Here is an 11,764-nt window from a genome sequence, read left to right on the forward strand (position 1 = left end):
TGTGTGCTCGTCTGACTGATTGTAGCTCGTCTGACTGATTGTAGCTCTCACACAAAAACACCTCCACACTGAGGCAGCCAATCACAGAGCTGTTTACCATCAGCTGTTTCGGAGTTCAAGGTAGAAACCAGGCCTGGATCAACAACCTGGCAGTGGCCCCAGAGGGCCCTGCTGGCTCCGTCAGATGCAGGTCCACTATAAGTCAGTTTCTTCAGGACATCTGAACGGAGACACATTTGTAAAAAGAGTAAAACATGAAAGCTGCTTCTTGGTTATAATAAACTGCATATAATCAATAGTTAGATCAATTAATATCAATATGTCCCACCACCCCTAACCCACACACACACTCTCTTTTTCTCTGATGTTGATTCCACTGCCATGTCTGTGCACTACAGTAGCTTAGCATACTGACAGCAAATAGGGGAAATAGGCACCATGGGGGGTTAGCTTAGCTTAGCATAAAGACTTGAGTTTTACAGCTAGCCTGGCTGCTGCTGTAAAACTGAAAAAACTTTTTTTTTGGGGGGGGGGGGGTTCTTTACAAACTTCACAAACAGGAAGTCCTCGTCTCACTGTTTCCTGTCGTGTTGCTAGGCAACAGAGAGATCTGAACCTCAGTAATCGAGTGTTCTTTATAAAATATTGAACTTGTTCTTTGTAACTAACACATGATTAATTATTATCACCCTACAAAACACCTGGTCAGGTCACATGATCACACCTCCCATGATGCACTGCTGCCACCTGCTGGTGTCACTGAGTCTGTGCAGCTGTTCAGACTGAAGTCACGTGGATGTGACGTCACTTGTCTCATCTTTAAAGATCAGAAACGTTTTTTATTTACAGTTCAACAAACAGGAAGTCACATTTTATTTATTTTTTGTAATTTTAAACTTAATTAGTGGAGACAAATCTGACAACCAGAATAATTTCCAGCACAAATTCACATTGTGACAGAGTGAAACAGTTCAGAACAAGATAACAATATAACTAAAGAAAAAGAAAAGGTGGAAAGCCACAGGAAGGAAAACTAACAAACAAACAACAGAAAGAATTGTAATTTTCGGGGCAGATTCAGAAGAAGAGAAAGTGACAGATGTTTGTTCAGACACTTTTAGATTTGAAAAGTTTCAATGAGTCAAAAAATATTGAAAGCTCTTTCACAAAAATCAGGAAATGTTAATTTACACCAGTGTCTAAAATATTTAACAAGTATCATTAGATTGTTAACAGAAATTCTAGTCTTAAGTCCTCCAGAATAGTAACAAGTCTGATATTATTATGGACGGTTCTGATCCAGTGATGGAATATTTTCCAAAACAAATCAGAAACGTAAAAAGAAAAGGTGCTCCTTCAGTTACGTTGTGACAGAATGTAAATTAATTTAAATCGATATTAAACTTCGGTTCTCTGCATGATCTCACTCAGTGTTTTACAGAACCGGAACAGAACCGTGATTCTCTGAGAGACAGAAGCTTCAGCAGAATATCTGTTTAACACAAACTCTCTTTTTAAGGGGAAGGAAACATAAAGATCTCAGAATCTTGTTTTTGCTCAACTGTCATCTGAGTACAGACAGTTTGAATAAAGGTTCCTGTCGAGGTTCTGCTGATCATAGAGTGAATGTCCTCTGTAGCTATGAGAGTTTGTGGTTTTACATTAACAATCGTTAGATTCTTTTCAATTTAAATTGTACTTATTTCTGAATGCTGTCAAATCAAATATTTTTCCTCTGTCGTCCATTAAATGTTGAACAGACCAGACGGTCCGAGCGTTCTTCAAAATAAAAGGATTTCTTTTTTATTAATATAAATCTGTTGTTCTATTGGTGCTGTGAGGAGAGAAACTGTGTTTAAAGATTAATGTGACGGAGGACCTCTTGGTGGAAGTTAGATCATCTGACTGGTAGTTTATTCATTTCAAAATCACATTTTAGTAAAACTTCTACATCCCCAAAATCCAAAAAACCGTCAGTATGAATAGACGAAAACAAACTTTCACTCCAGCTTTCAGAACCGTCATGGATCAAAATCTATCAAACCTCCTTCTGATGACGTCTGATGACCTCACAACTTTTAACATAAGAGCAGCCGAACTGTCAGCAGCCGTGATGAAGAGAAGTGAGCGACAACACTGAGCGGTTTCTGTCATCACAGAACATGTTGATGATTATAAAGGTTCACCAGAACCAACGTGTTGCAGAGTCCAAAATAAAAGTGTGTTCAACTCCAACAGACGCCTGACAGAGATCAACCCATCATCACGGTTCTGTCACAGTGATCCAGTGATCCAACACCGACCTGAGGGTTCACTGACTCAGCGACCTTTGAAGTGTCACTGATCATTTCTTCTTTTAGTCCGTCAGCAGATTTAACAATATAAATATTAATAAACATGAAGCCGCGTCACAGCGCTCACACTCAGTTCTTTAACTTCTAGAAGTGTCAGGATGACCCGTCCCGACCTGGAGCTGGTACCACCTGGTATCTGGTACCACCCTAAAGAAAGTCTTTGACTGCATTATGAAGATCATGCATTTATATTTTAGAGTCACTCAGATTGTTAAAGTCAGAACTTGTTGAGAGATCTGAGGAGCAGGTTCTCTTTAGAACCGGATGAGGAGGAAAGATCTGCGGATCTGTATGTTCAACATTATTTACCATCAGACCAGACAGACACACTGACTGTGTTTCTCCCTCTCTTCGGTCCACTTGGTTCTGGTTCTGACATCAGATCCACGAGCTCTCTTCAGATACATCTCGTCCAGTTGAGATTGAAGATCGATGAATATACTTCTGTGTGACCAATGAAGGAGTCCAGTGTTCTCCATGTACCTGAGCTGAACCTTCACCTGCCACACTGCTCACCTGTTACAGCAGCTTCCTGTCGTCCAATCACATTTGATTTGTAGCATCAAATCCTTGATCAAGCTGCAGTTCTCATCGCTCTTCAGCAGGTCAGCACTGAACCTCCAGTGTGTATTCTTGTTATCACTTAGTGAAGGTTGCGGCACAACAGACACAATAAGTGAAGTTGGTTACTGTTGAGTTTAGATGGACACCTGTCATCCAATCATCAGGTGCCACGTTTACACCTCCCCCCAACAAGACCCGGCCCGTGTAAACAGTTCTGTACTCAGTGACACATCAGAGAGTTCTGATGACATGAGCTAATTTTGGTTGATGTTATTACAACAATAAATATGAATTAGAATAACAAATCAGTGTTTAACACACCTGCCAGTCAGTGTCCGTCTTCACTCGCTTCATGTGTTGTCACATCACCAGGACATCTATCGAAAACCTGCAGATTTATTGGACTGACAGTACCGACCCGTCCAGAAGGTGGCGTCTGAGCCACAGGAATCTGTTTCTTGTAAGAAGACACAGTGAGCTTTTTGTGCTTTCCAGTATAAAACATAGCTTTTCTTTTTAAACTGATGCTGAGACTCTTCGTGTTCAGAGAAATAAAACATGAGTCGACCTCGCAGCCAAACAGCAAATTAACAGTTCTACAGAAAAATAAAGTGTTCTTCTGAGAACAGGACGGACTTCCTCTTTAAACGCTCCACCACTCACCTTTCAGTTATCTGTGTCTGGCGAATCGGGATCACTTAAAATGTGAACTCAGTCCTGGACACGACACCGCTGATGAAGCCAAACGGACCTGGACGGTGCGTCGTCCTCGGCCTGCTGATCTGTGGTCACGGTGCCGCTCTCTCTCAACCTTCTCTCCGGCTTCTCGGCATCTCTCGAGTCTTTGTCAGCTTCCAGAACGCGTCTCTGCTGCCCTCTAGTCAACTGGATAATAATGTCCTCTGTTCTCACTGTGGTTCTATCTCACAGAGGAGGTGGCTCACTTCAGTTCTTGTGCCTGCATTTATTCCTTCGATTCTTAGGTCCCACCTAATCCGTTTGGATCAGTCTCATTCTCTCGACTGTATTTTCAGCTCTTTCTCCGCCGACACTCGAGCTGTAAAGTCTTTCATCTCTGCTGCGATGAACTTGGTCCAGTCGAGTCTCCCTGAAGTCCAGCCGAGCAGAGTCCAGCTCGTTCTTTCGTTTGTGAGGGGAAATGTCATGTTTCAGGCCGGACTCGTTACTGGCATTAGCCATTTTTATCCTGGGCACCAAGCCGCCAATACACCCGTACTTTTGCGGCTCGGTCCGCGGTTTTAGACAGAGGCGGCAAATTGTGGGTCTGTTTTGGTCCACTAATTTTCCTCCTCAGAGGGAACACTTATTTCCGCCTCGCCTGCTATCTAAAAACGAGGGAGAAATGTGCTGGAGGTGTCGATGACCTGCACTGTTGTGCGACCTACAGCCGGGGAGTTTTAAAACCAGGAAACAGCTGATCACAGCAGTCAGTCCATCACTTCATCTGTAGACATTAAGATGAACAGCTGGACAGCTGCAGAGATCCAGGAGATGCAGCGTCTCCTCGGTCTCTGTAGCTGTTTGGTTGTGTTAGCTTGTTGTTGTAGCGGCAAGCTAAGGACGGTCACTACTTTCAAATTAAAAGCCCCCCGCTTAGAACCCAGTTCTAAACTCCAGTGGGGTGCAAAGTAAAGCTCTTATTTTAAGACTAATTCTTTGTCACTGTTCACAGTCCGACTTCGAGCTTCACGTCACGTCACATGTTTACGCCTCAGAGGCTTTTGGAAAAGGAGGGATATTACACCTCGGTTTTAGAAAGACAGGCCGGCACATTGCCGCCTTTACCTCGGAGCAAATGTGCTGCCTTTTTATCTAAAAAGGGCTACTGTTGATTCATGGGCAAAAGTAATTTATAAACTTCAAAAACAACGTTCAGGTGGAGATAAGAAGTTAATTTCCTTAGAGAGACTCTCCAGCACGTCTGCTCAGTCCGCCATCTTGCTGGAACCCGACACAGGAAGTCACGTAGATAAACAGGAAGTCGTCTTCTTCTTCTTCTTCTGGTTCTTCTTCTTCTTCTTCTTCTTCTTCTTCTTCTTCTTCTTCTTCTTCTTCTTGATGTGTTATGGTGGTTGACAAACAACTTTTTGTTGCGTCAGTGCCACCTACTGGTATGGAGTGTGGATTGGGACTTTATACATTCTATTAATAAAAAAAATAAAAAAGATAAAAAGTAAATAAATAAAAAATAAATAAACAAAATTATATTCTCTCTGTCAATTTTGTTCTCCTTAGATACTGAAACAAAAAGTGATAACACTTCTCAGAACATCTCTGTAAAAGATCCTGTAAATCATAATTCACCTTAATTTCTTTAAGATTCAAAATCATTTCTGTTCTCTCAGCATCATATTTTTGACAGTAAAGCACAACATGCTCTAAAGTTTCTTCTTGCTAATAAAACTCACATCTTCCTGAACTGTGTTTTCCTACTTTAAATAATGTGCTGTTTAATGTTGTATGACCAAAGCGGAACCCTCTCTGGGTTCTGCAGAACCATCTTCCTGTTCTTTCTTCTTCCCACTGCTTTTGCCACCTTTCTTTCAATTTATACTTGAGTGTAGTTTTCATTTTCCGTTTAACTAAAAAGGAACTTCGATGTCAGTATGATTCCCTAACCCTAACCCAAACTATCCCACAAAGAGCCGATGTGGCGGCAGGTTTTCTTTCCAGCCCAGCAGCAGCACACCTGACCTCACTCATTTAATCAACTGATCAAATGGTTTTAATACTTTTCTGAATCCGAACTTCTGCTGAACGGTTCCCTTAGATATTAAAGTGACTGAAGCCGAACAGAGTCGTGACCTCTCGGTGACCTCTGACGTGAAAATGTGGCTCTGTGATTGGCTGAGCGGGCTTACTTGCGGACATGTGAAGATGGCGGCAACGGTGCTGCTGCTCGTGCTCCTGCTCTCTGGGTTCGGGTCCGGGTCCGGGTCCGGGCCGGACTCTGAGCGTGGCAGGATGGAGCTGCGGCGCGTGCAGAGCCTCGCCGCTCAGCCCAGGTATGGAGAGTGTTGGGCGCGAGCTCTGGAGCACCTGGACACGCGCTGCAGGGACCTGACGTCAGAGAGCCAGAGCCGGATCGCGTTGGGCTTCACCATGTGCCACCTGAGCAGGTAATTCAGAGCCAGCAGTCAATAAGTCACGAGATGCCGCAAGTAATCCAACAGTTACTTCAGTAATCCACCGTGAAAATATTCCGTTACAAGTAACGATGCTGCTCTCAGAGCGTTACTCCAGTAAAGTACCGGCAGGACAGTGGCTCCAATATTAAGACTTTATGTACTGATTGAACTGAGTGAGACGTTCAATTAACTCCTGTTAAAACCAGTTTCCAGCCTGAAAGAGAAGCAGGATGATTGATTGATGAGTGATGATCAGTTACTGATCACCTGACTCTCGCGATGTTCAGTGTGAGAAACGTCCCGATGTCTCAACAACGTCATCAGTGAGCTGCTGCTGACATCAGATCAATATGAAAGATTATTTAATACCTGAAGCTGAGACGCAGTGTACACCTGTACTGTACCTGTTGGCTGATAACCTGTATAGATCATGTGACAACATTTTATGATGCTGTGATTGTAAAATGTATCAATAAATGAAATAAGATGATAAAGAAGAAGCCTGTGGTTCAGTTCTGCTCTCTGCCAGCTCAGGCAGGGATTTCCCATCATGCCCTGAGGGGTCAGAGGTCAGCAGGTGTACAGGCGCTATGGACGCCATCGCCTTTAACGCCTACACCGAGTTCTTCACCCACACGCACTCCATCTGCCACCACTTGCAGTCTGAAGCCTGGCAGAGCCAAGCGGAGGACACCATGTACAGGTGAGGCACACACAGGTGAGGCACATGTTGACTGACAGGCTGAACAACAGGACAGAGTTATACATAATGGTGTGTGTGTGTGTGTGTGTGTGTGTGTGTGTGTGTGTGTGTGTGTGTCAGGTTAACAGAGAGTTCAGCAGGTGTCGCTGAGCAGCTTCAGTCCACCAGGCAGATGGCTGCGGAGCTCATTGATGCCCAGAGTGCTGCCTTACAGGCCCAACAGGAGATCCTGAACAATGGCGAGGAGCTGCGAGTCACCCTGAGAGACTCGACCCAGGGTAAATATCTGGTCTCCTCTCAGGACCGTACATACAGCAACAGAGCGCCTGAGGTGACCAACACCAGTTCAGACACACAACCTGACAGACACCACCCAGGGAACTAAACACTCAACACCTGAAGCACTGTATGCTGGGGGAAAAACCCTCAGGGAGAAACATCTTTTTAATATGTCAAGTGATTTCTGTCCTCCACCTGTCTGTCTCCCTCTCCACCTGTCTGTCAGGTCTGCGGGCGGTGTTCTCGGAGCTCAGCAGTGTCTCCAGGGCGCAGCAGGTGGCGCTGTCTGAACTCTTCAACAGAGTTTCCTTCCTGCAGAGTTTCCTGCTGACGGAGGCGACGTGTCTGAGCTCCATCTGCTACAACGCTGCTGCTCTGTGCACTTCCTACCTGCTCACCTCCACCCAACGCTCCTCCAGAGCCAGGTGACTCCTCCCCCTGCAGCCAGCCAGGTGGAGTTCTTGGTGCTGTCAGTCTTTGAGTTACTTATTTATTCTGTGTGTGTGTGTGTGTGTGTGTGTGTGTGTGTGTGTAGGTTGGGCTTGTTGGCTCAGGTGTGTTTGAACTTCTACCTGGAGAGGAGGATCTGTCAGTTTGTGCTGAGCTCTGATCATCCTGACCACAAACATGCAGTGAGTCTGATCCTGACTGAAGGACGTGTGTTGTTGTCGTTCTGTGGATGTTTTGTAGTTTGTTGTTTGTGTGTTCTCTGTGTGTGCAGGAGCTCATCAGTGTGTACGTGAGTGTGTTGCGGAGGTTCATGGTGTGTGTCGGAGTGTGTGTTTTGCTGTGTGTGTGTGTTCGGTACAGAGATCCAGTGCAGCAGAACCTGGAGGTCCTGCAGCAGCTCAGAGAGACTCAGAGAGGCCTGCAGGAGGCGCTGCAGCACACAGGTGACCTTTAGTCTGATGAAGAAGCTCAGGGAGCCAGCTGAGAGCTGAACACTCACTGAACCTGATCACAGCAGCACCTGGTGGAGATCACAGGAACTGCAGCCTAACACACTGCTGTCTGTCTGTCTGTCTGTCTGTCTGTCTGTCTGTCTGTCTGTCTGTCTGTCTGCAGAGCGTTTCAGGCAGCAGACAGAGAATCAGCTGCGTGTGAAGGTGAGAACAACTATGAATCTGTAATCCTGTGATGTCACTCCCTGTCACATCAGCCTGACCAATCAAATCTTCCAGAGGAAATCAGAGTGCAGAAGAAGAGTGGAGACACCCAGACGGAGGAGGGAGAGAACCAGAGAAGAACAACAACAAGAGGCAGAGGAGTCTTCACCCACAGACGGCTCAAACCTGTCTCACCTCTCCCAGATCGCTCAAGACCTGTCTGACCTGTCACACGCCGGTCAGCACCTGTCTGACCTGTCACACGTTGCTCAGCACCTGTCTGACCTGTCACACGCCGGTCAGCACCTGTCTGACCTGTCACACGCCGGTCAGCACCTGTCTGACCTGTCACACGTTGCTCAGCACCTGTCTGACCTGTCACACGTTGCTCAGCACCTGTCTGACCTGTCACACGCCGGTCAGCACCTGTCTGACCTGTCACACGCCGGTCAGCACCTGTCTGACCTGTCACACGCCGGTCAGCACCTGTCTCACCCCTCTGACCACCTGTACCTGTCTGTCTGCAGGCTGGAGATCAGACAGTCTTCTCAGCAGCACAGTGATGAGCTCCTCAGCTGACATCACCCTGCGGTCCGGCATTACCCACAATGCCTCAGTGCAAACCACGCCAGGCGGGCGTCCCCGTGGCTCCTCCCCCTCCCCTCTGGTCTACAGCGTCCTGGTGGAGGACAAACAGGTAAATGTAACGTGATTACAGAACGCTAACAACTTCACCTGTTCAGCTCTGACATCAAGGTGGTGATGTCACAGGGAACAGTCACCCGATTGGTCAACAGCTGTAGCCATTCAAAAACACAAGGTGAACTAGAGTCAGACTAACCAATCAACTGCTCTCTCCCCTGTATGTGTCCATCATCATCATCATCATCACCTCCTCCTGATTGGTCAGCCTCGTTACAGCCTGCGGAGCAGAAGATCAGAGACTCATTGATCATCTTCATCTTCCTGTTTGTTTTAAACAAATTTGAATATCAATAAAACTGAATTTTACCTTGAAACTGAGAAACGTGATGACACACACACACACACACACACACACACACACACACACACAGAGGACATGTATCAGACTTACAGTAATTCACACACTGATGGTGCCGACCAGCACATCAGAAGCAGTCTGGGCTTCAGTATCTTGCCCAAAGACACTTTGACTTGCAGACCAGGGTAATCAAACCAGCAACCTCCCAATTACAAGACGCTTTCTCGATAACCACTGTGGCTATATTGGTTTCTAAACAGGAACAATATAGGCGACTTCTTTGTCCCCGTGGAGAAAGTCCCCAGAAACTCTGTCTCTGACTCATTCTGCATTATTTGGACCTTCTTGTTAATTCAGCAAATGTTCTACATGAACTTCTTTCTGTCTTTGAGTAGAAACATGGAGTCTGTTTGTCTCAGTGATGGACAGGTTTGTTTCATACAGAGCAGGAAGTGACATCACAGGTTTATGATGCTGTGAGCCGGGCCTCGTGGACAGATGTGGACAGATGTTGAGCTGCATCAGGACGCCACACTCAGACTGTGTGTCCTGTGTCAGTGACAGTCAGGTGTTGATGATTTTGGTCCTCATCAGAACTGGATGAGCATGTCCAGCAGAACTCTGTAAGTGTTTCAGAGAGTGAGTCTGAAGCGTTGCATGTGGAGCCCCCTGCTGGACGACACTCCACTCAGAGGAGTGTGAAACTTTGATTGTTTTTAACTGAGAAGTGTTGAAACAAAGGAAGTGGAGTGGAGACACAGCAGCAGTCACATGTTCTGAGGGACACTGAGAGGCAGACACAAGCATGAAGGAATCTTTTCTGCTCAGTTTTCTTTGTGCTTCAAATTTCAGCCTCAAAAAACGGAAAGAGAGCCGGAGAGAAAATGAGAAACAGACCAGAGAGGAGGAGGAGGAGGAGGAGGAGGAGGAGGAGGAGGAGGAGGGAGCTGCTCTGGGATCAGATGTCTGGGTGGAGGAGGAGTTGTGGTGTCGGTCTGCAGCTCAGATCAGATTTTATCACAAAAGCTTGAAGCTGCAGAGACGACCAACTACTGTCTGTCTCTCTGACCGTCTGTCTGTTGGGACAAACTGAGGCTGAAATGACAGAAAGACGATGTGCGGAGGACGTCCAGTGAAGCAGCAGCAGGACGAGGGAAAGTAAAGTTGAACTGGAGCTGAGTCGGCACATTCAGTGGGAAGATCAGCTGAGACCAGAACTTTGTCTGTCTGACGGGTCCGAAGATGGATTCTCTTGGATTCTGTTGACTGATCGAGAGAAGACGAGATGGAGATGACTAAGTTTACTTAAAGAAGGACAGAGGGGAGGAGATGGGAGAGAGAGGGGGAGGATGAAGGGGGGAGACAATGACCTCCTCATGACTTCAGCTGGCAGAAACATGAAGGAGATCCTTTGAGTCTATCAGAGGAGAAGAAGGAGAAGAAAAAGGAGAAAAAGGAGGAGAAGGAGAAAAGGGAGAAGAAGTAGGAACAGAAGGAGGAGGAGGAGTAAAGGGAGAAGGAGGAGAAGAAGGAGAACAGTCCGACCTGCTGATGAACTGAGTCCGGACAAACAGGAAGTGACTCAGTTTATTTCACATTAAGAGTCTTTTTTTCACTTGTTTCAGTGAAACAAGAAGATGAACTGAAGTTGAGTCTGACCTCTGACCTTGTCCAGGTGTGGGCTGACTCACCTTTGCAGGTGTTGGGATGCAGCTGAACCGACCTCACAGCGCCCTGCTCAGGTTCAGCTTCCCACCTCCACCACCACCTCCTCCTCCCTCCTTCTCTAGTCAGTTCAGCACCATGAGGTTCTCCTACCACCTGAGCTCCACCTCCACACCTACAGCACACAGCAGCACCCACAGGACAGGTGAGTGAGCTGTGTGTGTGTGTGTGTGTGTGGTGTGGTGGAAATTTCTGTCAATCAAAGAGTAAAGTCAGATCTGTCTTTTCGGTAAGTTTAATCCAACCATCTGCAGATGGACTCACCACACAGTCAGATTCATGAGCTGAGTGAATGAGCCCCGAGTAAAGGAGTGTTCACAATTTTATACACAGATATCAACAAGGTCAGGGGAAGAGACAAGCACTCTCGGTGCCAGCAGTGATTAAGCTACACACACACGTACATATGACTATCCCAACCAGACAGGCTTCTCATCGACACAAGACGTAAAGTTAAAACTTCATGACGCATGACCTGGGACTCTGTGTGAAGCATAAAATTATCAGACATAAAACATAAGACAAGAAGACGACTTTCTATCTGAGTTTTGGCTGGTTCGTGACTCTGTTACAATCATATAGGGCAGAGGTTAGGTGTTCATGCATTTGCATAAGATATCAGTCACATGAAGCAAGTTAGATAAATGTTTTTAAGAAATCATATTCAACAAAATAGTTCAAAATTCATCAACCCATAATGAAAAGGAATTTTTCCATCACAGTGGTCATCTGCCTATTACTATTTTATTATTCCTTGTTGTTATGGTAACAACAACCACCTTCACCTGCAGCCAGCCAACATTAACAAAGTCAGTATTCAGAGTGAATATTTCAGCTTTGAGACAAACGCGGTGCAGGAGGTGAGAGGAGGCCCAGCAGAC

At 46.0% G+C, this 11,764-nt stretch overlaps 2 protein-coding genes across 9 annotated transcripts in view; both read left to right on the top strand.

Annotated features, from left to right (window-relative positions):
• The first annotated feature begins 5,708 nt into the window (after positions 1 to 5,708).
• LOC119022121 lies at positions 5,709 to 9,174 on the top strand. Of its 8 annotated transcripts, none has more exons than XM_037102683.1 (10): positions 5,709 to 6,058; positions 6,581 to 6,770; positions 6,891 to 7,048; positions 7,276 to 7,474; positions 7,585 to 7,681; positions 7,771 to 7,942; positions 8,115 to 8,155; positions 8,231 to 8,573; positions 8,683 to 8,852; positions 9,066 to 9,174. In XM_037102683.1, the coding sequence occupies exons 2-10, from the start codon at positions 6,658 to 6,660 to the stop codon at positions 9,105 to 9,107; spliced, it is 1,335 nt and encodes a 444-aa protein (XP_036958578.1). In that variant the 5' UTR covers positions 5,709 to 6,058; positions 6,581 to 6,657; the 3' UTR covers positions 9,108 to 9,174. The 8 variants fall into 8 exon arrangements, with proteins under 8 accessions (XP_036958578.1, XP_036958577.1, XP_036958573.1 ...); XM_037102682.1 differs by having other exon boundaries at positions 5,710 to 6,058; positions 6,602 to 6,770; XM_037102678.1 differs by having other exon boundaries at positions 5,712 to 6,058; positions 6,597 to 6,770.
• A 941-nt stretch (positions 9,175 to 10,115) lies between these two features.
• Positions 10,116 to 11,764, top strand: part of fgd1 (FYVE, RhoGEF and PH domain containing 1) — a 20,530-nt gene continuing 18,881 nt past the window's right edge. The window contains exon 1 of the mRNA XM_037103939.1: positions 10,116 to 11,028. Within this exon, the coding sequence (XP_036959834.1) occupies positions 10,866 to 11,028 (163 nt within the window). The 5' untranslated portion in view covers positions 10,116 to 10,865. The remainder of the gene's footprint in view (positions 11,029 to 11,764) is intronic.

The sequence above is a fragment of the Acanthopagrus latus genome, chromosome 7 (assembly GCF_904848185.1).
Source record: "Acanthopagrus latus isolate v.2019 chromosome 7, fAcaLat1.1, whole genome shotgun sequence".
In the NCBI taxonomy this organism is placed as follows: Eukaryota; Metazoa; Chordata; class Actinopteri; order Spariformes; family Sparidae; genus Acanthopagrus; species Acanthopagrus latus.

What these genes read in the sequence shown, in the direction of transcription:
- LOC119022121 (XM_037102678.1), top strand. Translation starts at nt 5,769, where the DNA reads ATGTGGCTCTGTGATTGGCTGAGCGGGCTTACTTGCGGACATGTGAAG. An exon ending in ATCCTGACCACAAACATGCA is followed by an intron (nt 7,682 to 7,770) that starts GTGAGTCTGATC and finishes CTGTGTGTGCAG; the next exon opens with GAGCTCATCAGTGTGTACGT. An exon ending in GTCTGACCTGTCACACGCCG is followed by an intron (nt 8,574 to 8,682) that starts GTCAGCACCTGT and finishes GTCTGTCTGCAG; the next exon opens with GCTGGAGATCAGACAGTCTT.